Source organism: Adiantum capillus-veneris, chromosome 19 (assembly GCF_014529385.1).
Source record: "Adiantum capillus-veneris isolate H3 chromosome 19, ASM1452938v2, whole genome shotgun sequence".
Taxonomy (NCBI): Eukaryota; Viridiplantae; Streptophyta; class Polypodiopsida; order Polypodiales; family Pteridaceae; genus Adiantum; species Adiantum capillus-veneris.
Window position 1 is genome coordinate 144,952,936 of NC_140949.1, and position 24,632 is coordinate 144,977,567.

Sequence of the window (24,632 nt, forward strand, 5' to 3'; positions counted from 1 at the left end):
AAGGTTTGAACTCATATCCTGGGTTTAGAGCCTGTTCGCATGAACCCGATGGACGGCCAACCAGCTGAGCTGGACGCGCAAGCAAAAGGATAAGCCATTGTTAGTGCTCCGATAAACTGGGAAATTTGTTCCTCATGAGGTAGGTGTGGAGTACAACAATTTTCTTGGCAAGAATTTGGTTTCCTTGGCAATGAAATGCTCGATACTCTGTCTATATTGGCTTTCATGTAGAAGGGCTGATTTCTCTCAAGTAAGACTTGTAGGATCTTTACTCAAAAGGTGGGGGCACCGTATTTCCAAGAGGCTGGTGGGTTGCTATTGCAAGCTTTGTTGGTATGTAGAATGGGCAATTCTCAGCCAATATGTTGCTATGTTGCTTTCCTGCTCTTTTGTTTTTAAGTCAGAGCTAGCAAGAAAAATTTTACACATGTATTCAATTTTACAAGTGTCGATCTGGGCTGCACATATTCTTGAATTGAGCATTCCAGGACCGCAAGGTGTGTGAAATGCAAGAATTAAAAAAAAACTTATTACACCAACAGTGGAAAATATAACACCCTTTCCCAAGTTTGTGTAAATTTAATGAAGTCCTGCATTTCAAGAAAAACACAGATTGGTTGTAATCATTTCAAGCAAAACAGAGATTGGCTGTAATAATTTCAAGTAAAAAACCGAGAGATTGCACTCAGCGAGGCTTGCTTCTCAGAAAATTAATGATGTACTATCTCAGATATCCACAAAAGAGCAGCAGAAAAATTATTATACGCATCAGGAGGAGACCGGCAATATTTACATCACTTGAAATTGGCGAGCAAAAAATAAGTTTCCATTACATTATCAACGAGATAATTGGCATACACATCGAAGGTTGGAGATAAGACAAAATATCATCCCAATAGGCGTACAAAATTTAGCTTTTGCTGCTCAAAAAGCCATGTCTCAAACACCAAAATTTACTAACAATCTAGTACGCATTTCTTGAGTTTAGTATAAGACTAAATACCATGTTGGCATAACTCAAAATATGATAATATTTAGGGAATTTTCTAGAAGCTGTGCTTTGATGCATGCACTGCAAAACACTTAAATGCATCAGCAATTTGTTTAAGTGCTTCATTTGACTCCTCCTCTAATGCCAAGCGTTTCCTATTGAGTGTCACTGCCTCCTCAAACTCAGCCTTCGTGAGCTCGATGACCTCATCATCATGCTTTGATCTTCTTGCGTCTACATTATCTATGAATGAAATTAGCCGCTTAGTTGTGCTCTCAAGTTCTTTCTTCAACACTGTCATCTTGTCGCCTCTTTTGCGCTTTTTTCCAGATAAGGACTCCTCCTCCATGAAAGCTTTGTCTTCTTTCTTGTTCAAACCAAAAGCTTTATTGGGTGATTCAAAGGAATCTCCTACATATAGAGACACGACATGCATAACAACAATGAAACATAGTGAACAATAAGCAATGGTAGCAACAAGAAAATCCACACCTAGCCAAGTTAAGAAAAAGAAACTTACCCAAGTTATCCTTCATAGTATCATACACAATGTCATCATGGTTGAGTTGCCTCTCTTTCCCAACACGATCAAGCATAGTAGTGTATAACTCCTCTAAAAAGGTTCGTGGGAGCTTCATTTCTTCTTGTTGGTTTGCGGACAATTTCCAATAGCTATCACAACCAGATGGGATATGTCGTTCATAGTCGTGCACCTTCTTGAATAAAGCTGAAATACTATCCCAATGAAAGAGACATTGATCGGCCGAACGAAGCACTCCTCGTTGGACACAATATTTTGAAATAAAATCCCATCGCTCATCTCCTGTTTTGAAAATGACATTCAAATTACCATCTCTCATGTCTTCAAATAGCTTGGTGCGTGCATCCAATAAAGTAGCAGTTTCTTTAATTGTCCAATTGCCTGATGCATAAAACATGTTCCTTTGGATGGGCTTTCCTCCATTGCATTGAGCTTCACCAATCACCTCTTTGGGAATGTTTGTAGGCATTGGCTGGTAATTCAACTCTGGAATATTTGGGGAATTTTTAACAATGGGTGGTGCAGGCTGAGATGTAGTTTCCATTGCTCTCTTTCCTCTTCGAGCCTTCAACTTGCCCTTTACTTGCGCCATTTGAGGTGGAGTCACATTCGCAATGTTTGTCAACGGAGTCCGTGTAGTTGTTGCAGCCTTATTTAGTGTGTACGGAGTCTTGGGCGATTGCATGAGATCCACTTGAGAGAAGCAATGCTGCAATTGAGAGCAAGGAGTCTTTGGAAACTGCTCGAGATCACCCTGCGAGAAGTAGGGCTGCCCATTCTTATCCGTAGGCTCCAAAAATGACAAGCTTTGAACACCCCAAGTTGGAGAATATTGGCTACACGGCACGGTTTCATCATCTTCACACCACTCCGTGTTAAGGTCTGGAGTGAAATTTTCCATCTACAAGCACCTGTAAACATTGCAATTAAGATTTTCAAAGCCATAATATATTGCAGATCTCTAAAGATTCATAAAAACAAAACCAGCTGAAGAGAATGAAAGCTTTCACCAGAAAAGAGAAACAGGTTTTGTGTGTGTGTGTGAGAGAGAGAGAGAGAGAAGCTTCTATAGGTGTGTGTGTGTGTGTGTGTGTGTGTGTGTGTGAGAGAGAGAGAGAGAGAGAGAGAGAGAGAGAGAGAGAGAGAGAGAGAGAGGGGGGGGGGGGGGTGAACTATTCACCTGCAGAGCTTGCAAGGAGTCTGACACCCACACAGAAAGCACCAGAAATTTGTTACACGGTGTGTGGAGTAGACTGCATACATTGAAGTCCAGGCAAAAAGTGGCCTTTATATATTATTTTAATGAGGAGCAGGCCTCCCGCCTTACGAATAGGCGTGAAAATATCACTATTGAAACAAGTGATAAAATCACAAGGCCTGCCTCCAAGGAGATATAGAAGAAAGAATAAAGTGGCCACTTTTGTAACTAAGATACACGCCCCCCATGGAAAGGCCGTAAGACGTAAGGTGACATTGAAAAGACATTTGATGAGACACCTGTTTTCACACGTGAATGGACTTGCAGAGCGAAATCCACAGCTGCATTGAGGTCTCTGAGGATGATGCCTACTATATTTCAAAATGAGGTTAATTGGTTTCAACTTTCAAGGTACCCCCTCCTCCCTGTAAAGAGGTGTGGCTAGATTTGCAAAAGTTACCTCCCTCCCATTCCATTTTATGTGTGTGTATAACCTGGTGGCAAGCGGATGATAGCTATGGTCGCCAAAGTAGGCTCCAGTTTGGACAATCTTTTGCAAAAGACAATAGATGATGCGGTCAAGAAAGGTTTTAACTTTGGGGCCTGGGTAGTAGCAACAAGTGCATTTCATCTCATAACCATCATCCTATCCTCGACTTGACTGTCGACATCAAACATAGAGGTTTTTTATATTTGTCTAATGACTAATGAGTTATCGAGGAATAATATTGATTTGAGGTTCTCAATGTCTCAATTGACCCTTATACTAGAATGGCATATAAGACACGCAACATCACACGCCGTTGTCAATATTCATTTTCAGTAAATTGATCCCTATTCAGATCACCTCATGAAGGATAAACCACAATAAGTCTTAGTGGGAATGCTTGGGACCTCCTATTGAACCTGCCAAGTTGGGAGCAGATGCTTGGAGTGGGGGCTTCGTCCGAGTCTGAAGCCCCCCCCCTTCTTACCTTAAGCCTTTGAGAGAGAGAGAGAGAGAGAGAGAGAGAGAGAGAGACCCCGAACAATTATAACAAATCAATAGGGAATAAACTGCATCAATCCTGCTTCTAAGATGCTAAATTTGTCATAGCTTTAGATGAAAATGTTGTGGAAAGGTGTCCTAGGTTAGAGGGCCATGAACAACAATAAAATCCAAGATACCCCTGTTGTGAAGTCTCGGGACCACCATATAGCTAGATCGACTCTGGTCAGAGTTTGATTGTCGACGTGGGAAGACCATTTTAATCTCAATTTTGTGTTTATGTAAGCTCCATGGCTGCCAAACAGAGTTTAATAGCTAAGAGCCATAAGAGGTGATCATACTGAAGAAGATAGCCTAACCTAGTGGGGAAGGGGAGCTGAGTACTACTCCTCAATGTTGCAATTGACCCTTGGCCACCAACGTCTACAAGTGTTCTTGCCAAGGCCAGAGGAGCTGGTTCTGCTTGTGCAACTTGATGCAGTTCAAGATTCTCAAGATCTATAGACCAATCCCCCCATGATCAATCCCCTTGCGGAAATCACCATTGCTCTACTTTGCTTGTCTCCCTTTCTCAGATGATAGATCTCTCAAACCTCCCTCCCTCCCCTAATTCTAAGCTCGCAAGCCAAGTATACCCAGGCACTTGCATTTTCCCGAAATTTTGGGATGTGTTAATATTGATAGAGGATGATAGATGTGTTAATATTGCTTGTCTCCCTTTCTCAGATGATAGATCTCTCAAACCTCCCTCCCTCCCCTAATTCTAAGCTCGCAAGCCAAGTATACCCAGGTACTTGCATTTTCCCCAAATTTTGGGATGTGTTAATATTGATAAATTTTGTCTCTTATGATGACTGTGCTGAAGTAGAGGATGATGCTATTACTGATAACATTTGAGTGAGCTCGAGCTACCCAATACTGAGACCGGTAGCAACACACCCAGAAGCCACATGAGCAACAACACACAATAGTATAAGGGGAGAAGGGGTTGGCAGGAAGCCCGAGGAGTTGGGATGCAACACCTCCACTACTATGCATCCCATTGACCAGATGTTCGAGGTGACGTGGGCCCTACTCCAGACCTTACACAACCTCATGGGTCATTTACAGAGGGCTCACAAAGGGGTGCCAGGTCAGCGGATGGTAAAGGGAGAATTGAGGCATCTAAGGACGTGGAGCTTATTGAGGTTCTGGGAGAGGAGCAGAGGAGGAAGGCTGATAGCATTTTGTTGGTGACAAGGTAGTGCCTTAGGAGATTCAGTGCGAGGAGACAAGGTCGAAGGACTCAAGACTCAAGAGCTCGACCCCAACTTCCCAAGCTGGCCACCCTAAGCCCAACTCTCTGGTGGGGGCAGATTGCAATCAGACAACGACAAGCAGACACACGTGCAAAGCCGAGCTAGAGCAACAGATGGCAACGACCCTGCATTCTTGCATCCCTACATTCTGACTTGTCGTAGCATGGCTAACGCAACTCTCTTCGCATCCCTCCATTCTGACTTGTCGCAGCATGGATAACACATCCCTGCAGTCTGACGTGTCCCAGCATGCATCCCTACATTCTGGCTTGTCGCATCCCTGCATTCTGACTTTTCGCAGCATGGATAACGCATCTTTGCAGTCTGACGTGTCCCAGCATGGATCCCTACATTCTGGCTTGTCGCATCCCTGTATTCTGACTTGTCGCAGCATGGATAACGTAGCTCTCTTCGTCCTCATCTGTTGCTAATCTGGCGCATGGTCTACAGGGCATAGCAGAGGGGTTAGCCTGGGACACGGAGTCGAGGAACCTGTGGCAACACACAACCTCATCCGATGGGCAGTGATGCGACGATCCACAACACATACTCTGGGAATCATCGTGTTCGAGGGAAAAGTTGGCACACGAAAAGGGTGGCCCCTTCACAAGGCGTAGGTGGGGCTGCCCAGAATGGAGGTGAGGCCAGCTATGGCAGCTCAAGGAGAAAGGCACAACATGGATGAAGACCATAAGAGAGCAATAGGCATGGGAGGTGTGGTGTCAAGTAGTTTTCTCAGGGAGAGAGAGATAGACGATGAGAATAAGCAAGGAAGCATGCGCGAACGAGAGAGAGAGAGAGAGAGAGAGAGAGAGAGAGAGAAAGAGGAATATGTATTGAGTGATTATAGAGGTTTTAGCTTTTGAGAGTATCGAATCTTCTACTCACATGATGGCAAGAAGTTGGATACATAAAGAATTTGAATCATGATTGTAGCTGGCTTTGTAATGAGTGATTTTTTGGTCTACACCAACCAATCAACATTTTTTGCCTATAAAAAATGCTTGGAAACACGACTCGATTTTTTTTTTTTTTTTTTTCCTGTTTTAGTCAGCAAAAAAAAGAAGGTATCACTATAGCCTTTGCCCTTTGGATAGGCCAAAAACTGGATACTGCTTAAACACCAGCATGACCGGTGAATGACAATCATGCATGCGATCTCCTGCCAACCAGCCTGGTAATGTTTTAGCCCTGCTGTAAAGCTGGATAGTTGCTTCATGCGACCAGGCTCTTAGCCTAAGCTCATCTGCTAGATGAGATGCAGGCAGGCAAAAGGAAGCGCTTCTATATGCAGCCCAACTAGGCGCGACAGGCAGTGAGCTCAAGGGTGACGTTACGCGAGGGGAGGAATTGGGGGGAATCTTGCCTTCGCTTGTGAGTCTTGTACTGTGCGCTGTTCTGCTCAAGCATTATCAATTCCTCAAGATCTAGGGTTTTTGTCCAGGGACCATTGTACCTGAATGAAGAGGCTTCCTCTTTTCTCCATCAAGCTTTCCATGACTCTTCTAGGGTTTTTGCTCTTTCTTGTACCACAGAACATCAAACCTCCTCGTATTTCTACTTCTCTGGTGTACTCTTTTTGAAGGTATAATTAGGGTTTTGTTCTGCGCACATCACCGGCAAGAAATAGGGCATCCTCCTGCCAACACACATTACAATGGTGGATGGTCATTCCAATGGTGCCAAGAAGCGTTCCCCTGTTCTTGATTTGAACCAATCTTTTACCAAAGAGGACGAGGAAGAAGAGGGAGAGCACCCAAATGAGTTCCCGGGACCTTCTTGGCTTCTTGCAAAGCCTCAAAAACCATGGCTTCAGTTGAATGAATAGGACCAAGGTGACCATAAAGAACGAGATCCAGAAGCAAACCCCAAGTATCTCCTAAATCAGAACCAAGCACTTTCGGGCAAATCTTATCCACACGCCGTAGAGCAGAAAGGCTCTATAGACACTTCCATCTTGTTGCACAATGAGCATCATCACCATGGCCTGCAAGACTCTACCATGGAGACTGAACAAAGGTTCCAAGTCATTGATATATGGAAGAACAACTCAGATAACAAATCCGACACAATAGTGGATTTAACAAAAAGCTTTCCAGCGAGGGAGGAGGCGAAGTGAAGCCAGGATAAAAATACAGTCCTTGGAACCTGTGGGAGCAAGAACAAGCAGCTCTACCTCATATACGAAGATCATTGTCCCCTGTTTCACCCCCACCAAGAAGGAAATCTCTGTCACCTGTCTCTCCAGAACAGAGGCTGCCCGAAGAGGTACTAGGAGCAGCTCTACGACTTGGAAGGTCTCCAGGCAAGCAAGGAAGTGCCTATCATTCACCACCAAGAGGACACAACTTAGGAGGGGATGCATTCTCTAAACGACGTCGAGAGGGAAAGGACTCCATATCTCTTAGAGCCTTTCCAAGCGGCGGCATGACCGCGTAGCCTACGTGTCTCCTTTGGGTAGATCAAGCCGAGTTGGAAGATCTCGAACTCAAAGTTCTGTTCCGTGTGGGCATCGGTACTCACCCCCCAGGTGTGAATTCTGTTGTCAATGTTCTTTATTTGATTTTGTATGCCAACAATAGTATGCCTTAATTGAGTGGGAGGGAGTTACCAGGACACAGAGGCTATCGGTCATTCACAGGTAGATCAAACTAGTGCCATTACTTCCATCTCATGGGTCACTTAGTACGAGACTGTCCCACCTGGAGGCCCAGACAGGGTCAAAGGCAGAGACAGAGTCAGACAGTGAGATGGCAGACTACACCCCAGGAGGATCAGAAGCCTATACAGGGCAGGGGTGTTAGAGGTGCTGGCAGACATAGCCAGCCTAGCATGGTTTACAGGAGGAGGGTTCCTCAGTGCAGTGAGGAGCCTCTTGCTGCACATGCATCAGACCCCTTACAAAATTTTTCAGGAGTGGCTGCTGCAGTAGTGAGCCCTTTTGAGCCACCAGTAGCTCAGCCTGAGGACACATCTCTTTAGGATTTATCAGAGGATAGGGCACACAGAGAGTCAGAGGAGCTAGCTGAGACTCAGTGCTTGTATGCATCTAGAGTGGATGAGACAATAGTTAAGGCAGAGACACAGTCAGTTGCGGAGATGGTTCCCCCACCTCCACCTATCCCGACCTCATGGCCTTCGGTTGATTTTCCACTCCTAGGACCTTGGAGGTCACTAGCTGCACACCTGAGATCGGGCCCTTTTGAGATTGACATTATTTTTATTCAGAATACTAGAAGGAGAGGTCCAGTTTTTCTAGACAGAGACGCGCCGACACACAGATTTTCTTTCAGTGTGGGTGGCCTAGTCCCTTTCTCAGGTTGGACCAGACAGACTGCTATTGATGCGATTGGTGTTTTCATAGAGGAGCAAATCATTTGTTTGGGATTCTCAGATGATGATGTGATAGAGACCTTGGTCATGGAGGCTATGGATTATACATGTAGACTCACTTGGACAGGGGAGGTTTGGTACCTGCCCCTTTGTTTTTCCACGGACCAGTCTTTTACACCACCCCCCTCATTTGTACTATGGATTATGAGGACTACAACTGCTATTTTGGGAGCACAGGAGGATGCATTGAGGATTTGGACACAGGAGATGCTCATGGCTATTCCGAGAGGATTCTCGGTCCCTTGGCATTAACAGTACAGTTTCTGTCAGAGCTGAGTACCAGGTGTCTCCTTTTTTGGATACAGTATAGTCTTTTCACACTATTAGAGTTGGTTACCAGTTGCTTCGTATAGGTCCCTATGACTTATGGTGTTTGAGTTCCTCTACCCAGAGAGATACTAATTGTTAGGTGCAACGGAATGAATGTTTGCACTTTGCTCAAGATGAGTGCTCTGAACTGTGCTCAAGGTTCCTTTTGTTCTTATGGAAGGGATAGCCTTCCGTTCTTAATGAGAGAATGCCATGATCACAAACAAAGTGAATGGACACTGTGCGTGCAAGTGTATGAGACTGAGAGATAGGGAGAGAAGAGAGATAGGACACCAGAGACGTCGTAAAACCCTCCTCCAAAGGCCCACTCTCGTCGACGATAGTGGTCTACTTATGATGCACAATCTGGTACAATGGTGATGCATGAGACTGATGCAAGTCTAGGCTATGTTGACGACGATGACGGGGATGATGAGGCCGACACTAGGGTTGAAATTTGCAATCTTTCTACTGCTGTCCAAAAATGCTATGGGCTGAAATTTGCGACTAGTCCAAAAACATTGATTTGGGGGTTGTTTTATGTGGGTCTTTGACGTTGAAAATCTGCAGGTCTAGGGTTGAAAACCGAGGTTCTTAAGGCTGAAAATTGAGGTTCTTTCTGGGCTGAATCTGCTATTGAACTTTGAAGGTCTTCTACTGCTACAAATCTCTGTATTGCTGCGGCTGAAAAACGTTGCAAATGTGTATATGTTGGGATCCAAAAATGCTAGGCTCAAGTGTTTTCAAAAAACGCTGATGAAGGTCTTAAAAAATGCTAGCTTGTTGTGTTCTGCTGGCGAGGATGCTGATGCAAAAACGCTATGTCTGAGCTTGTTTTTGGCGAGAATCTGCTGATGAGAAAAATGCTAGGGGCACACTACAAGAGGTACTTCACATTAGCGACGCTCGCAGTGCGATGCTCAAAAGTGAAAACCTACGGCGTCGCTATGGTCATCGTTATGGGCGTTGCGATGAGCGTCGCTAAGTTACAAGTAACTTAGCGAAGCTCACAGCGATGTCCATAGCGACGACCATAGCGACCCTGACAGGAGTAAAAAAATAACTGAGAGCTCAGATCTCAGATCTGAGTTTTTAGCTCTCAAGCAAACAAAGGTAACCCGCGCTCTCCCTCTCTCTCTTTCTTACACACACACACATACACGAGGAGAGGAAGGAGAGCCAGGTATGCTCCTTCCCTCTCCTCTCTCTCATGTTCCCTTCCCCTCTTTCTCTCTCTCCCTCTCTCTCTCTCTCACACACACACACATTGTGTTTTTTAGAGAGAGAGAGAGAGAGAGAGAGAGAGAGAGAGAGAGAGAGAGAGCACATGCATAAACAAAACACACACACACACACACATGCATAAACAAAGAATGCATACACACACACATTGAGAGAGGAAAAGAGAGAGAGAGAAAAGAGAAGAAGAGAGTTTTAACGTCATAGGAAACTATCCCAAGAGACCTTAAATATCTAGCCGACGAAGAGTTGAACTTAAGACCTATTATTCAAGAGGGAAATGGCTTAACCAATCTACCACACTTGGGTGATAGAAAGGTTATACCATTTTCCTCTTTTTATTGGCGCACACACACACCCACACATACACACACGAGAAGAAGAGAATTTTAACGTTGTAGGAAACTATCCCAAGAGACCTTAATCATGTAGCCGATGAGGAATTGAACTCAAGACCTGGTATTCAAGAGGGAAATGGCATAACCAATCTACCACACTTGGGTGATAGAAATGTTATACCATTTTCCTCTTTTTACTCTTCCGCGCGCGCGCACACACACGAGAAGAAGAGAGTTTTAACGTCGGAGGAAACTATCCCAAGAGACGTTAAAGATCAGGTTAGATTTAGATTTACGTTAGATTAGATTTAGGTTTATTTAGGTTAGATTAGATTACAATTAGGTTTATTTTTAGTTTGATTAGGTGTCTTTTTTTAGATGTAGATTAGATTTTAGTGCATTTCAATGAAGGTGCGCTCATGATGGTAAGCATTGTATGAAAAATACTTGCTCATATGAAAAACACTGAAAAAGACTCCGTTTTCCTACATGAGAAAATTTCTTGCGCTCACAGCTTCGACAGTCCATGCGGACCAGCAATTCCACCTGATGTTCGACTGCTGCTACCATACAATAAGCCATCGTGATCAGCCAATGGAAGAGCAAATTGAGCCTACACAGAAATCTATGATGCAAGATGATGATTCCAAGGGTCACACACAGACACACACACACTACACATCCCATCAAATCTAGAGTAAGAATTAAGTGTTTTGAGCAGACATCAGCTACATTGCAAGAATGGCATACTTGAATGCTACATACAAAGATCTACTGTGAAAAGATGTTAAGATGCTGTGAAATGCTACAGCTAAAGAAGAGGCAAAGGGGTTTTGTCCACTACATGTACTATCATGTAGACGTAGGTGTGTAGATTTCTTGTACCCACAAATATAGGCATTGACCAATAAAGACGAGATTATAACCCGATGGTTCTGATCTCCGTGCACCTCTAGAACGAGGTGTGCGGGGATTGAACATGACTAGAGAATGTGAGGTAGTTTACAGTGTGAACAAAGAGAGAGAGAGAGAGAGAGAGAGAGAGAGAGAGAGAGAGAGAGAGAGAGAGAGATAAAAGACGAAGAATGCCAATAGAAGATTAAATTTGTTGTTCAGGTTATAAGGTTTTTACCCTCATTATGAGTAGTGACGAGGATGTGGGACCGTCCAACCGAAACACCTCTCTCTCAACAAGGATCTTGTCCTTGTAATCAATGCAAGCATGCTGTGCGACGGACAAGACGTGTTTCTTTGCATCACGTTCGTAAATTTGATGAGTTCGATCCATCTATTATAGATCCAATTGTTGCCAATTATAACTCGTCAGACTCTGACGTTGGCCAACAGACAACAATCTTGCAACCCAATAGACGTATTCGCAGGCGCTTCGGTTAGGCAGCATATGTGAGGCCACAAGATGTAGCCTTTGACAGCTCGGGGGATGATCATGCAGACCACATTCCCAACGAGACAATGTTTGAGCCCGAGATCGATGAAATGATCGAGACGATCATGGATTCAGAAAGGCTTATCTATGATGATATGAAAAGTGAAGCCGATACGCTATTGTATGATGGAGCACTTGTGTCTAGATTGAAGGCGCTCCTGCTTCTTCTCACCATGCAGACAAAGTTTGGATGGAGTGACACTAGCGTCACAGCGGTTTCAGGTGATTTATTACAATTAGTTTACTTTAATAAAAAACTCTAGATGTGTAATGATCTGATAGATTTTTACACAATTATATCGTATTTTTTTTGTTGGGTAGATTGCTCAAAGAGCACATACTGCCAGCTGATAATGTGATGCCAGATTCCAAAGAGGAAGGAAGAAAGATTTTGCGAAACTTGGGGATGGATTACGATTCGATCCACGCTTGTCCTAACGACTGTATTCTTTTCAGAGGGGAATACATAGACATGGAGAAGTGTCCGAAATGTGATTCCGAGAGATATGGAGTAGATCTCCACAGAACAAAAATTCCACAAAAGGTTTTGCGACATTTTCCTCTGCTTCCTCGCATCAAGCATTTCTTCGAATGTAAGTCCATGGCCACCCTAGCATCATGGCATCAGGAGAATAAATCTTCGGATGGTCTGCTACGGATTCCTGCAGATTGCACAGCTTGGGAAATATATAGATGAAACATGGTCGAATTTTGCCAGGGAAGCTCGAAATTTGCACCTAGGCCTGACTATGGATGGTGTAAATCCATTTGGTCAAAGATCAACATCTTACAGCGTATGGCCCATTGTCATCGTCAACTACAACATTACCCCGTGGTTAACTACGAAGAAGGGACACCTATGGCTAAGCTTGATTTTGCCAGGGCGGTATAAAGTGAAGAATATGGATGTGTATCTTCGTCCACTATTGGAAGAGCTACAACAATTGTGGATTGGCATAGAAGTCGTGGATATGAGCCGACACACAGGTCGACGGAATGCTTTGATCAGAGGCATTCTAATGTAGACCATGCATGACTATCTGAGACTAACAGAATGCTAAGGTGATTTACACTTAAACTCAAACACTATAAATCTTGGTTTTTCTCAAGCTTATCTATTATCATGTGTATACATGCAGGGCTTCAAACAAGCGGATACAGAGCATGTGTCACATGTGGACCTAAACTGAATGCACGTCGGGCGCCCTCATTGAAGAAGCAAATGTACGAAGGTCATCAAGCGTATCTTCCAGAGAATCATGTGTTACGTGACGGCTTTTTGGGAAGAGAGCCATCAAGGATGTCTGCACAAGCATAATTAGAGCAGAAGGAGATGTGTGATGACGGTTTGTCCTCAGGGATGAAGAGACTATCTCTATGGTACGAGTTACCATATTGGCCCCGACTCATGATCAATCACTTGCTCGATCCAATGCACATATTCAAGAATATGGGTAATCTACTATGGGACCATCTGACTGGCAAGATAGATACTTTGGGAGCCAGGGTTGACTCTAGAAATGTGGATCATATGGAGCAATATTGGCCGTAGATAGCATCCGATGGATCGATAAAACTCCCTAAAGCGCCATGGATTTTCACAGGAGCCCAAGAACGCAAAGTAAAAGAGACCATTCGATCTTTGCGGACCCCCACTGACATAATGCACTTGCTCCGAACGTGTTTTACTAAAGAAGGAAAGCTTACCGGTTTGAAGTCACACGACTGGCATAAAATGTGTCAGGTATGTTCATAGTGGAATATATCATAGTGGGCATTGTGTAACAAATTCGTGTGTGGACTTTAATATCATTGCTGCACGTGGTTTGTAGTTTATTTTACCGATGGCCATTGAGGGATGTTTGTCTCTTTACGTCCGTAACACAATCTACAAACTTGTGAAGTTGGTGCAATGGATCTCACAAAAAGAGATCAACGTAGACTCCATACCATTCGCCAAACTAAACACTGTGGAGGTTGTGTGCATGTTTGAGAAACACTTTCCTACTAACATGTGAAGGAGTACGAGCGGAAGTGCGACGCGAGAGAGAGTGCGAGAAGAAGAGCACGACGATATGGTGAACTCGCTCTATTGTAATGTGTAGAGCATAGTGAGTTCTTATTAGGTTTTTACAAAAGAATATGTGTACATACTTGGCGGCCCGCCCACTTACGTGGGCGACCACATTGGGCTTTATACCCCAACAACCTCCCACTTAAAGTCCAATGTGGTACTTTAAGTGTGAGAGAAGCTACTATACAAGCTAATATACAAGAGATGTAGAGAAGTGATGTACTACCCTACACCTAATTGCTTGCGAAAATACGCAAAGCTCTCTGAGGGAAGTCCTTATGTAAGTAGATCAACAGGATTTTCTGTGGTGTGAACTTTGACAAGCTGAAGTTGCTTATCCTCGAGCATTTCCCTGATGAAATGATACGTCACATCCACATGCGTTGTCTTTGAGTGATAAACTGGATTGCGAGCCAATTGTATAGCACTTTGACTATCACAATATAACACAGGCATCTCTTCTTTGATTCCCAAATCTGTTACTAGTCGATTAAGCCAAATTGATTCTTTGCATGCCTCTGATGCTGCAACATATTCATCCTCTGTAGTAGACTGAGTAACAAAATCTTGTAATCTAGAACGCCATGATACTGCTCCACCAGCCAATGTAAAGACAGACCCTGACGTAGACCTTCGGTTGTCTAAGTCACCTGCATAATCTGAATCTGTAAAACCCTTTACACTTAGCTCCTGACTCCCATAGCATATGCGCATACTCTTTGTAGCTTTCAGGTATCTCAATATTCCTTTCACTGCCTCCCAATGTTTCTTGCCTGGGTTTGACATGTATCGACTTACTACTCCCACTGCAAATGCAATGTCTGGGCGAGTAGCAATCATTGCATACATCAAACTACCCACTGCAGACGCATATGGAATCTTATCCATTTCAGCCTGTTCTTCCTCAGACACAGGACAATCTTGTTTGCTAAGTTTCACATATGGTGGCAATGGAACACTCAATGCCTTTCCCTTCTCCATATTGAAACGTTGCAAAACCTTGTCAATATACTCTGTTTGAGATAACCAAATCAACTTCTTTGATCTATCTCTCTCAATGCGCATACCAAGTATATGGCTTGCCTCACCCATGTCTTTCATGTCAAACGATTTTGCCATCTTTGACTTCAAAGCTGAAATTTCTTCCAAGTGCTTGCCGGCAATCAACATGTCATCCACATACAAAATAAGAATCAGCCAACTGCCATCCTTAGCCTTCTTTGTATATAGACAGTGATCGAACTCACTACGTTTGTAGCCTTGAGAAAGCATAAACTTGTGGAACTTATGGTACCATGCCCTCGGTGATTGTTTTAAGCCATAAAGACTCTTTAACAACTGACATACCAAATCTTCCTTGCCTTTCTCAACAAACCCTTCTGGCTGCTGCATGTAAATTTCCACATCTAAATCACCATGCAAGAACGCTGTCTTGACATCCATTTGGTGCAACACCAAATCTAATATGGCAACCAATGCAAGAAAGCATCTCAATGTAGTCATCTTGACCACCGGAGAGAAGACTTCATCAAAGTCAATGCCTTGTTCTTGCTTAAATCCCTTGGCAACAAGCCTTGCTTTGTACTTTGGCTGACTATCATGAGCGGTGATCTTATACCTGTAAACCCATTTACAAGGTAGAGCCTTTTTGCCCTGTGGTAATTTAACTAGCTTCCATGTCTGGTTTTTATGCAGAGCTGTCATCTTTGACTGCATGGCCAATTGCCAATTCTCGGAGTCCTTCATTTGCACTGATTCCTTGTAACATGAAGGCTCATTGCAATCAGTCAACATGACATAGTTCATAGATGGAACAAATCTATCAGGAGGTCGCGTGATACGTCCAGATCTACGCAAAATAGGTGGCTCATGCTCAGCCACAACTTGTGGTTCCACTCTATCTTGTCCTTGCTCCTCTTGAGCCCTGACATTTTGTCTTGCACGTGCAGGTCCATCTTCTTGGAAGACAACTCTTCTAATCTCCTCAACCCTCTCTGGTTTAGAATGATATTTGGCTTCATTAAAGTGAACATCATTGCTGCGGATAACCTTTCTGGATTCGGGATCCCAAAGTCTATACCCCATCTCACCAGAATTACCATAGTCTAGAAAGATGCACTTTCTACTCTTTGGCTCAAGTTTGTTCCTAAATTCCTTTGGAACATGAGTATATGCCTCACAGCCAAAGACTCTGAGATGCTTATGAGATGCTTGTATGAGGGCATTTTGCTTGACCATACCATCTCTGCCCCTGAATCCTTTTGCAAAACCTTGCTAGGAGATCTATTTATAAGATGAACAGGTGTTGATACAGCTTCAGCCCAAAACCCATTTGGAAGTTGTGCATTAAACAACATACTTCTGACCTTCTCTTGTATGGTCCTATTCATCCTCTCAGCAACACCATTTTTAGGAGGATTTTAAGGAGTAGTAAGTTCACGTTTTATACCTTTTGACTCACAAAAGTCTTGAAAGGCTTTTGAAACATACTCTCCACCATTGTCAGTGCGTAAGCATTTAAGCTTCTTGCCACTCTGATTCTCCACAAGTGTCACAAACGTTTTGAAAACACTAAACGCTTCATCCTTGTGCTTGAGAAAGTAAACCCATACTTTCCTCGAGTAATCATCTATAAATGTCATAAAGTAAGAAGCTCCCCCTAGAGATAGGTTAGGCATAGGTCCACACAAATCACTATGAACAAGTGCCAACTGTGTATCTCTTCTACTGCTTCTATGCTTATGTGGCTGCTGTGTTTGCTTACCATACAGACAATGTTCACAGAATTCAAAATCATTAAATGACAAGGCAAATAACCAAAACGAGACAAGATTTCCATTCCCTTCTTGGACATATGTCCTAACCGGCTATGCCACAAAGAAACGTTCGGCTGCTCGGTTACATTGATTACATTTTTAGAGACATTTGATACATAAATCATGTAAAGTCCTCCAGACTTTACTCCATGTGCTACTGTCATAGAACCCTTGGATATCTTCCACATATTCTGTCCAAAAGTGGTGACGTAGCGAGCATCATCAAGTAAACCTGTGCTGATCAAGCTCTTTGTAATTGCGGGAACATGTCTCACATTCTTTAGCGTGAAAGAAGAGCCATTCTGAAACTTCAATTGAACATCTCTAACACCTAAGATCTCACATGTCTGCCCATTGCCTAGCCGAACATGATCTTTAGTGGTCACATAAGAGGTAAACCACTCCTTGTTTGGAGACACATGAAGTGATGCCCCTGAGTCTATAATCCAGTCACTCAGTGCATTTCCATCAGATGCTGTAAGAAGAGCTGAGTCCATTGTATTTTTCAAAAAGTAGATATCTCCTGACACTAGATTGTCATCCTCTGCAATAGTGTTTGTCACATTTATGTCTTGAATCTTCACTGAGGACTTGTTCTTCTCACCATGGTCTTCTGCTTTCTCTTTGCCTTTTTCTGCTTTCCATTCTCTGCAGTCTCTTTTCATGTGACCCTTCTTGCCACAAAGATAGCATTCTATGTCACTCTTGCCTTTAGCACTGCGGGACTTGCTACGAGACTGATCCCTCTTTCCACCTTTGCACTTTTCTTTGGTCCTTCCACTGACAATTAAGGCTGTTCCATTGCCTTTGTCCATTGTCTTTCTGTTGGTTTCTTCAGTAAGCAGACTGCCTTCTACACCTGCTATGGTCAAACCATCTGGAGGTGCAAAATTACTCAAAGCTGTGCGAAAAGTGTCCCAACTTTTCGGCAATGTGATCAACAGGAACATAGCTCTAACAGGTTCATCAAACTTGACAGCTTGAGCTGACAACTGACTGTGGATGGTGTTGAATTCATTCAGATGATTGGACATAGGTATCCCTTCTTTCATCTTCAAGTCAACAAGCTTCTTAAGCCAGTATACCTGTGAAGCTGCACTCTGCTTCTCATAAAGATCACTCAGCTTTGTCCATGCTTGATAAGCCGACATCTCGTCTGCTACATTGAAGTAAACGCTTTCTGCCAAAGTCAGCATAATGGTAGAAAGTGCCAATTCATCCATTTTGCTCCATTCATCTTCGTCCATTTCTTGTGGTTTTATCCCCTTGAGCTTTATAGGTTTTATCTGCTTCTTTTGTACCAACACATGCCAAATCTGCTTCTTCCACAATGGGAAATTGGTTCCATCCAGCTTCTTGATATAGTAAAGAGCAGTGCCCTGTGATCCAGCCATAGCTACGCTTCACAGTAGTTTACATTCCTGGGAAAAATTCGGCAGAGTTTCTCCTGTAAACTGACCTCTGAACCAATATCAACCTGTCAAATGAACCAATAAAGCTTCAGATTCTGCAGAAATTTCGGCAGTCTCCTTTGTAAAATGGCTATGGTGTACTAAAAAACAGACCAGAAACAACTCAAAAAACCACTGTCTCTCTAACACTGTAAGCTGTGGGTAAACCTGTCCTGCACCTGTACTGTCTCTCACTGTCCTGTAAGCATAGACTGCGACAATGCCTCAACGGCAGTAAAGCAAAGATACAATCCCAACTGTATAACTCACAGTCAATACATCCTAGCTACCTATCTAAGGGTGCTCGAGGGATCGCTCCAAGACCTGTATCACCGAAAGGATCTCAACATTCGAGAATCCCCTAGCTCAATAAAACCTCACTCGACCCTCAACAAAGGCTGCAGTAAATCTGACAGTACATAGACTTCCCACAGAGTTATACATCCACAAATTTCCCACTGTATGCTGTAACCGCTGCGGCGGTTGTTTGCTGCGTGACTCATAGTCAGCAAACCCTCAACAGACATACATCATCTTTGACAATACATCGCATGTGGAAGTACCTGCAATGTCAGGATGAAATTTGGAATATCAAGCAGCAAACACACGCTACCTGGTGAACTGGTGGATGTCGCCTACAATCTGTGTGTAGGTGCGCCCGTGTCGTATGTGACGCCTCCAAGAACTGTAAGCCGTCCTTCGTTGTGTAGATAGCCACAAATCAGCACTTTGGAAGTGCAGATATCCTCAGCACTTGCAGTCGTAGGCCGAAATCCCAAAATTGCAGAGTCGGATCTGCACCCGTCGAGACCACGTAGTCGAAAATGGCCTGCGCAGATCTTTGTCGAAGCCGAACGGTGGCCGAGATGACCTCAGAATGAAATTCTGAGTACACCAAGGCCTTCGGGCTTTCCCACAGGAATTGGGGCCGTGTCTTCGCGTGTCGAATCTCACTCCAATCTGAGCAGGTGACTCTGGCTACCTGCAAATGTTGCCCCGAGCCTCGATCTGAGCTGTGATACCAGTTGAAGGAGTACGAGCGGAAGTGCGACGCGAGAGAGAGTGCGAGAAGAAGAGCACGACGATATGGTGAACTCGCTCTACTGTAATGTGTAGAGCATAGTGAGTTCTTATTAGGTTTTTACAAAAGAATATGTGTACATACCTGGCGGCCCGCCCACTTACTTAGGCGACCACATTGGGCTTTATACCCCAACACCATGCAAACCATTCAAGTGCATCTTCTTGTTCACATAGTTGATGAGGTGGAAATAGCTGGCACAGTACATTCCAAATGGATGTTGTTTTTAGAACGTTTCATGAAAACGCTCAAGGGATATGCGCGTCAGAAGGCACGTCCGGAGGGTAGCATGGCAGAAGGTTGGCTGGTATCAGAGTCCCTAATGTACATTGGAGAGTGGCTAAACGGATTCGATAAAGCCCAGGGCACGCTATGGTGAACCATAGATGATGAGCGCATATCTGGGACTGTCATGTGCAATCACGGTGTTGAGAAGAAGATGGTGGAAGATTTAGAGACTAAAATCAATCGATTTTGCATGCTGGAAAAGTGGATTTCACAATATGAGGATGCATAAAGGGCATGAATCGAGTGGAGATGGGGAAGACGACCACCGATGCACTATCCGATGGGTCTGGAGAGCCTACCAACATTCATGAGCTTAAGATGGACAATCAATTGAAAAGCGCACAAGAGTGCGGTGAAGAAGTAACTGAGGAGTGGGAGTACTCTTGGGGTTGCGCGACTAAGGTAAGTTTGCAATGTACGACTAGTGACTTTCTAGATGTTTGAATGGCTACTCATAATTTTTGTTGGTTGTAGTATAAGTCATACGCAACTGCATGGTGTAAAGGTCGACATTTTAGGATGGAACGGATCGACAAAAAGCGTTTTACTCAAGATTGTGGAATCATGGCAAAATTTGAACAGTCTAGTCGACGACGGTCCTCTGATGCAGATCCTGTGGTGGTGGAACTCATTTAGTTCGGCACGCTACAAGAGATTTTGAAGATCGATTATAGAGGAGTTTTTGTTGACTTGTTTGACGTGCAATGGTTCAAAATAATCATGGAGGGTCGCAACGCTACTGTGCGTAGAGGAGAGTCTGGTTTTTTTGAGGTGGATTCAACTAAGAAATGGACTGACCCAAGAGAGACTTTTGTACTACCCGAGCATTGTGAACAAGTAAGTATGTAAATAGTTAACTTCCAATTTTAGAAGTTGTGTGCTTGGAAGCTCTCATGTAAGTTATGTGGCTCTGGCAGGTGATATTTCATCCTACAAAGTCTGCATCAAACTGGTGGTACGTCATAGAGGTAGCCCCTCGTAGTGCACGGATGTATGAAGGCTACCAATTGCTAATCACAGCGGCATCAATGGAGGAGATCGGAGAAGATGTTCAGTCAGAAGCCGTTGAGGTGGTGCCAGACGAGCATCAAGCTGCTACTCTCTATGGGGTGTATGCAGAGGATCTACAAAATGAAACGGAGGACATCTGTTTGAACGGAGAGCTCTATATAGATATAGGAAGTTATGCTAAGCTTTGCGAGGATGAGAGAGACCTCTTAAAGCCATAAATATTGTATTTGAACAATCTAGCTCCGTTTTATAATGTATATTGTATTCACGTGGCTTTTTGTCCATTCTGTCTATATGCGTCATTGTCTACACAAGAATCCCCCCCTTTATGAGTCCTCTCTCTCTCTCTCTCTCTCTCTCTCTCTCTCTACTTGTCCATGTTTTCTTCTCCCTTCATTCAATATTAAGTTTAAATGTTTGTGTGTTTAATGCGGGTATGGATGATGAGGAGTTTCTTTCTTCTTTGTCACCCCAACAGAGAGAGTGGTACGTGGAGCGTCATCGCTCTGACACACCATGGCGCGTTCCTACTCCGGCCGCGTCCCCCTCTGTTTCGGAGCATTCATCGCGCTCTGAAGCTTCAATGTCGACGAGACGATCTTCACACTCGTCTCGTAGTCGACGCTTTAGTGGTGGCGGCGGCGTTGTGTAGATGCCGCCGTCGATGCTTCGACACCGTCTCGTGTTCAATGAGGCTCTTTACCCTCTCCTTCTTTGCTCGCCCTGACACCAGCCACGACATCGCCATCGACACCAGGTTTTGCGCGGCTGACGGCCGTTCTTAGCGACTACACACCACTAGCTACTCCTCCAGGAGTCACTCCAGTCGACACTCCTCACTTCGGGACCCAGACTCCAGAGGAGACACCTGACGTCCGTACCCCCGTCGACACACCGCTAGAGACCCCTGTCGGGACACCCAGGTTCACGTGTCATTGAGAGAGGGCTTGCCTTACTCCGTCGACTTCAGCGGCGGCATCATCTTGGATGATAAAGACAAGAAGGTGATCTCGCGGACGCACGATCTTTGCTCTGAGGTGTTTAGACACTACATATTAAACACCTGAAGTGAAGTGCCAAGTGATTTAAAAGACAGAGTCATCAACATGCTTCATGACGAGTTTCCCATTCCAACACAGGATGAGCGCTTCAATGAAGTGCTGATGAAGGTTCGAATGCGCGAATATTGCAAGCACAAGCGTTCCAAAGTGCAAAAAACAATTAAGCATGGGTGGAACAGACCAGATTGGCTGGCCAAAGAAGATTGGAAGAATGCGAAGAAAGCAGCACGTGAGAATCCCGACAAGTGGAAGCAACAAAAAGAGGCAGCCAGAGCGCAAGTAGAGGCAGGGAGCTCGGACCACTTGGGGAGCGACGGGTGGACATCATTTGAGGCCGATTTTGTAAGTGTTTTCGCATTGCTCTTTAGGTTTGATACTTTAAGGTTTAGGGGTTTTTAAATTCTAAGATAATGGATTCTTTGTATGTTTTGACAGTGGTCGATGACAGGACGTGACCCCACACTGTACGAGCGCGAGTATGCAGGCAGGAAGGGTTTAAACGCCCTGATGGACATTTTGAGTTCTCGCGGCGGCATGGTTAGTATTATGGTTTACTCTTTTCTATTTGTTGTATTGTTTTATAAACGTCACTATATGGTTATACTTACAGAAAACTGTCTTATTGTTTTTGTTTTGCAAAATCCGACAGATATGCCGCTTGGATGCGATGAGACGTCCGATTAAATGACGTTAGTTTAGTCATAGCTAGATAGCATTAGTTTCTTTTTGTCATAGCATATGTATCATGAGATGACGTTTATACGTCTTTTTGAAAACCATGTATATTTTTTCAATAATGACAATGGTATTGTAACTATTACATTTGCAAAGTTTAACAATCAAGTGATTTTGCCTATGATGTGTACAATTGTCATTGATTTACTTTCATCAATTTACTTTTATCAGTTTTGTATCTTTATTCTGCAAACAATATTATGGATGATGGAGTTAATGGTTATATTGTCTTGTGGGTGACTACTTTGGGTCTATATCTAAGCTTGCACTTTCTTTCAAAAGTGAATCAATTAATGAAACATTCAATATGGTTGATGGGTGGCAGGGCATTCTATCAATTTTTTTTTCTCTCGGGCGTCGCTATGACCGTTGCTATATAAGGTTCTGTAGCGTCGCTATAAACATCGCTATAGGTGGTCTGTAAACGTCGCTATAGGTGTTATATAGCGACGCATATTGCGACAATGATAGCGACGTTCTCGTATCGACGCTCTTAGCGATACTCTTAGCAACACTGGGGAGTATAAAAACCCAATGTATTTTCGTCGCTAACAGCGTCACAAGTGCACACAACCTCTTGTAGTGGCAAGGGTTTGATGGAGATGGTCTTCTTGCTTGGAGGAAATCCACCAAGGATCTTGTTGGAGAAGTTGTCTGCTGAGCTTGGCTCTTGCTGCCTCTTCTGCCATTTAGTGCTAGTTTAGGTTTGCTTATATAGAAACTTACTCAATTTTCCCTACCTACTTTCCAACAAAAGTCACATAAAAATAATAAGTGAAAAATGTCAAAAATAGATAAAATAGGTTAAATGCATTGGAAAATCCCCTGAAGGATTCTGATGGGAATGCTTATGATCATGCTGTGTGTAACCAGAGGATAAGCAAATTCAGCTTTTCATGAACCATCCGCTTACATTCGTGCTCATTCATTAGTGAAACGTGCTCAACGTACAATATGCCATGCCTAGGAAAAGGGATCACATAAAGACGCTGACTAAAATACAGGAAATGATCACGAATGAAACACTCGAACAATGCGTACGTATCAATCATGCGAACACAAGATACTTCCTGTGAGGGTTCTTTGGACCTAGGCTCGAGAGCCAAGATCGGTTCTTCCTGAAGGGGTTCTTGGGACCTATGCTCGAGAGCCAAGATCGGTTCTTCGTGAGTGATCGAATCTGCAATGAGGTTAGCTTTACTAGAGAAAGTATCCACTAACTCATCCTTCTTGTGAGCAACCACATCTTCTTCATGCAACTCATCATGCTTGTGAGAAATCACATCTTGATCTTGCAAATCATCATGCTTGTGAGAAATCACATCTTGATCATGCAAATCATCATGCTTATCATGAACATCCAAATCATCATGCTTATCATTGTTATTCAAATCATCATGCAAATCCTGTGTGTCATGCTTTGGAGAAGAAGAGACTGAGAGAGTCTCCTTCTCCTGAATCCTTTCAATCTTGTCCTGTATATTAGCAATGAGAGAGGGAGAATGAACAATGTTCTCTCCACGAATGACAATGGGAGAGTCACTTTTGGCATAGAGAGTGAAAGTGTTAGCCTCCCAATCAATGAGAGAGTTAATATCACGAAACCATCGAATGCGCAAAATCATATCACATCCTGAGAGAGGAGAGACAACAAATCTTCTAGTGAAGACAGCTTGTCGAATTGCAAACAACACACCAAGACACTCTTGCGTGATGAGAGAGTCCATACCGGGAACAAAGCCAGAGACCTCAAGAGGAGATTTCTGACTAACTTTTAGGCGGGCTCTCTTAACAAGAGAGGGATTGATCACATCATGCATACTACTTGGGTCAAACAATATGACAAAATGCTGCCTCGACACCTGACCATACCATTTAATGAGAGAATCATCAATGTGAGGGTCAAGAGAAACTTGGGGCACACTCGTGTTATCATTAATTGCATTGACAGAGGAAGTGGGTTCTGTGGATTCTTTAGATTCATGACATGTTCTTTTATGTGACCCTTCTTAATGTGACAATGAAAACAACGACCTTCCTTAGAATAAGTGCTTTGCTCTTCTGATGTGATGTATCTTCCTACGATCCCTTGTGCTACCTTTTCATCTGGAGTAAACTTAGGTTTAGCAATTATGTTAGCCTTACCTTTAGGTTCATTGGAAGAATTTTTTTTCTGAGATACTGTTGGAAGATTGATTAGAAGAGTTACCATTCTTACCATTCTTACCGTTCTTACCATTCTGAGGGTTCTGAGAAGTTTGCGAGGTACTTGTGGAAGTCTTGTTCTCCTTAGGCTTTCCCTTGTTGTGCTTCATCTCCTGTGTGAGAGCAATCGCTACCGCCTTGTTGAGATCGATTGGGTCGAAGACTTCT

General features: G+C 43.6%; 1 protein-coding gene and 1 pseudogene across 4 annotated transcripts; one reads left to right on the forward strand and one right to left on the reverse strand.

The window, feature by feature from the left end:
* Nucleotides 1-1,046: 1,046 nt before the first annotated feature.
* LOC147435017 (uncharacterized) lies at nucleotides 1,047-2,433 on the reverse strand (annotated as a pseudogene).
* Nucleotides 2,434-7,130: 4,697 nt separating this feature from the next.
* LOC147435018 (uncharacterized) lies at nucleotides 7,131-22,380 on the forward strand. 4 transcript variants are annotated; one of them, XM_086491373.1, is made up of 4 exons: nucleotides 7,131-7,546; nucleotides 20,370-21,866; nucleotides 21,960-22,061; nucleotides 22,174-22,380. In XM_086491373.1, the coding sequence occupies exons 2-4, from the start codon at nucleotides 21,570-21,572 to the stop codon at nucleotides 22,210-22,212; spliced, it is 438 nt and encodes a 145-aa protein (XP_086347499.1). In that variant the 5' UTR covers nucleotides 7,131-7,546; nucleotides 20,370-21,569; the 3' UTR covers nucleotides 22,213-22,380. The 4 variants fall into 4 exon arrangements, with proteins under 4 accessions (XP_086347499.1, XP_086347500.1, XP_086347501.1 ...); XM_086491374.1 differs by having other exon boundaries at nucleotides 20,942-21,866; XM_086491375.1 differs by having other exon boundaries at nucleotides 21,603-21,866.
* Nucleotides 22,381-24,632: the final 2,252 nt, after the last annotated feature.

Excerpts from the sequence above, each read along its gene's own strand:
- LOC147435018 (XM_086491373.1), top strand. The coding sequence starts at position 21,570 with ATGCTTCATGACGAGTTTCCCATTCCAACACAGGATGAGCGCTTCAAT. Across the intron at positions 21,867-21,959 it reads CATCATTTGAGGCCGATTTT|TGGTCGATGACAGGACGTGA; the intron begins GTAAGTGTTTTC and ends ATGTTTTGACAG. Across the intron at positions 22,062-22,173 it reads TGAGTTCTCGCGGCGGCATG|ATATGCCGCTTGGATGCGAT; the intron begins GTTAGTATTATG and ends AAAATCCGACAG.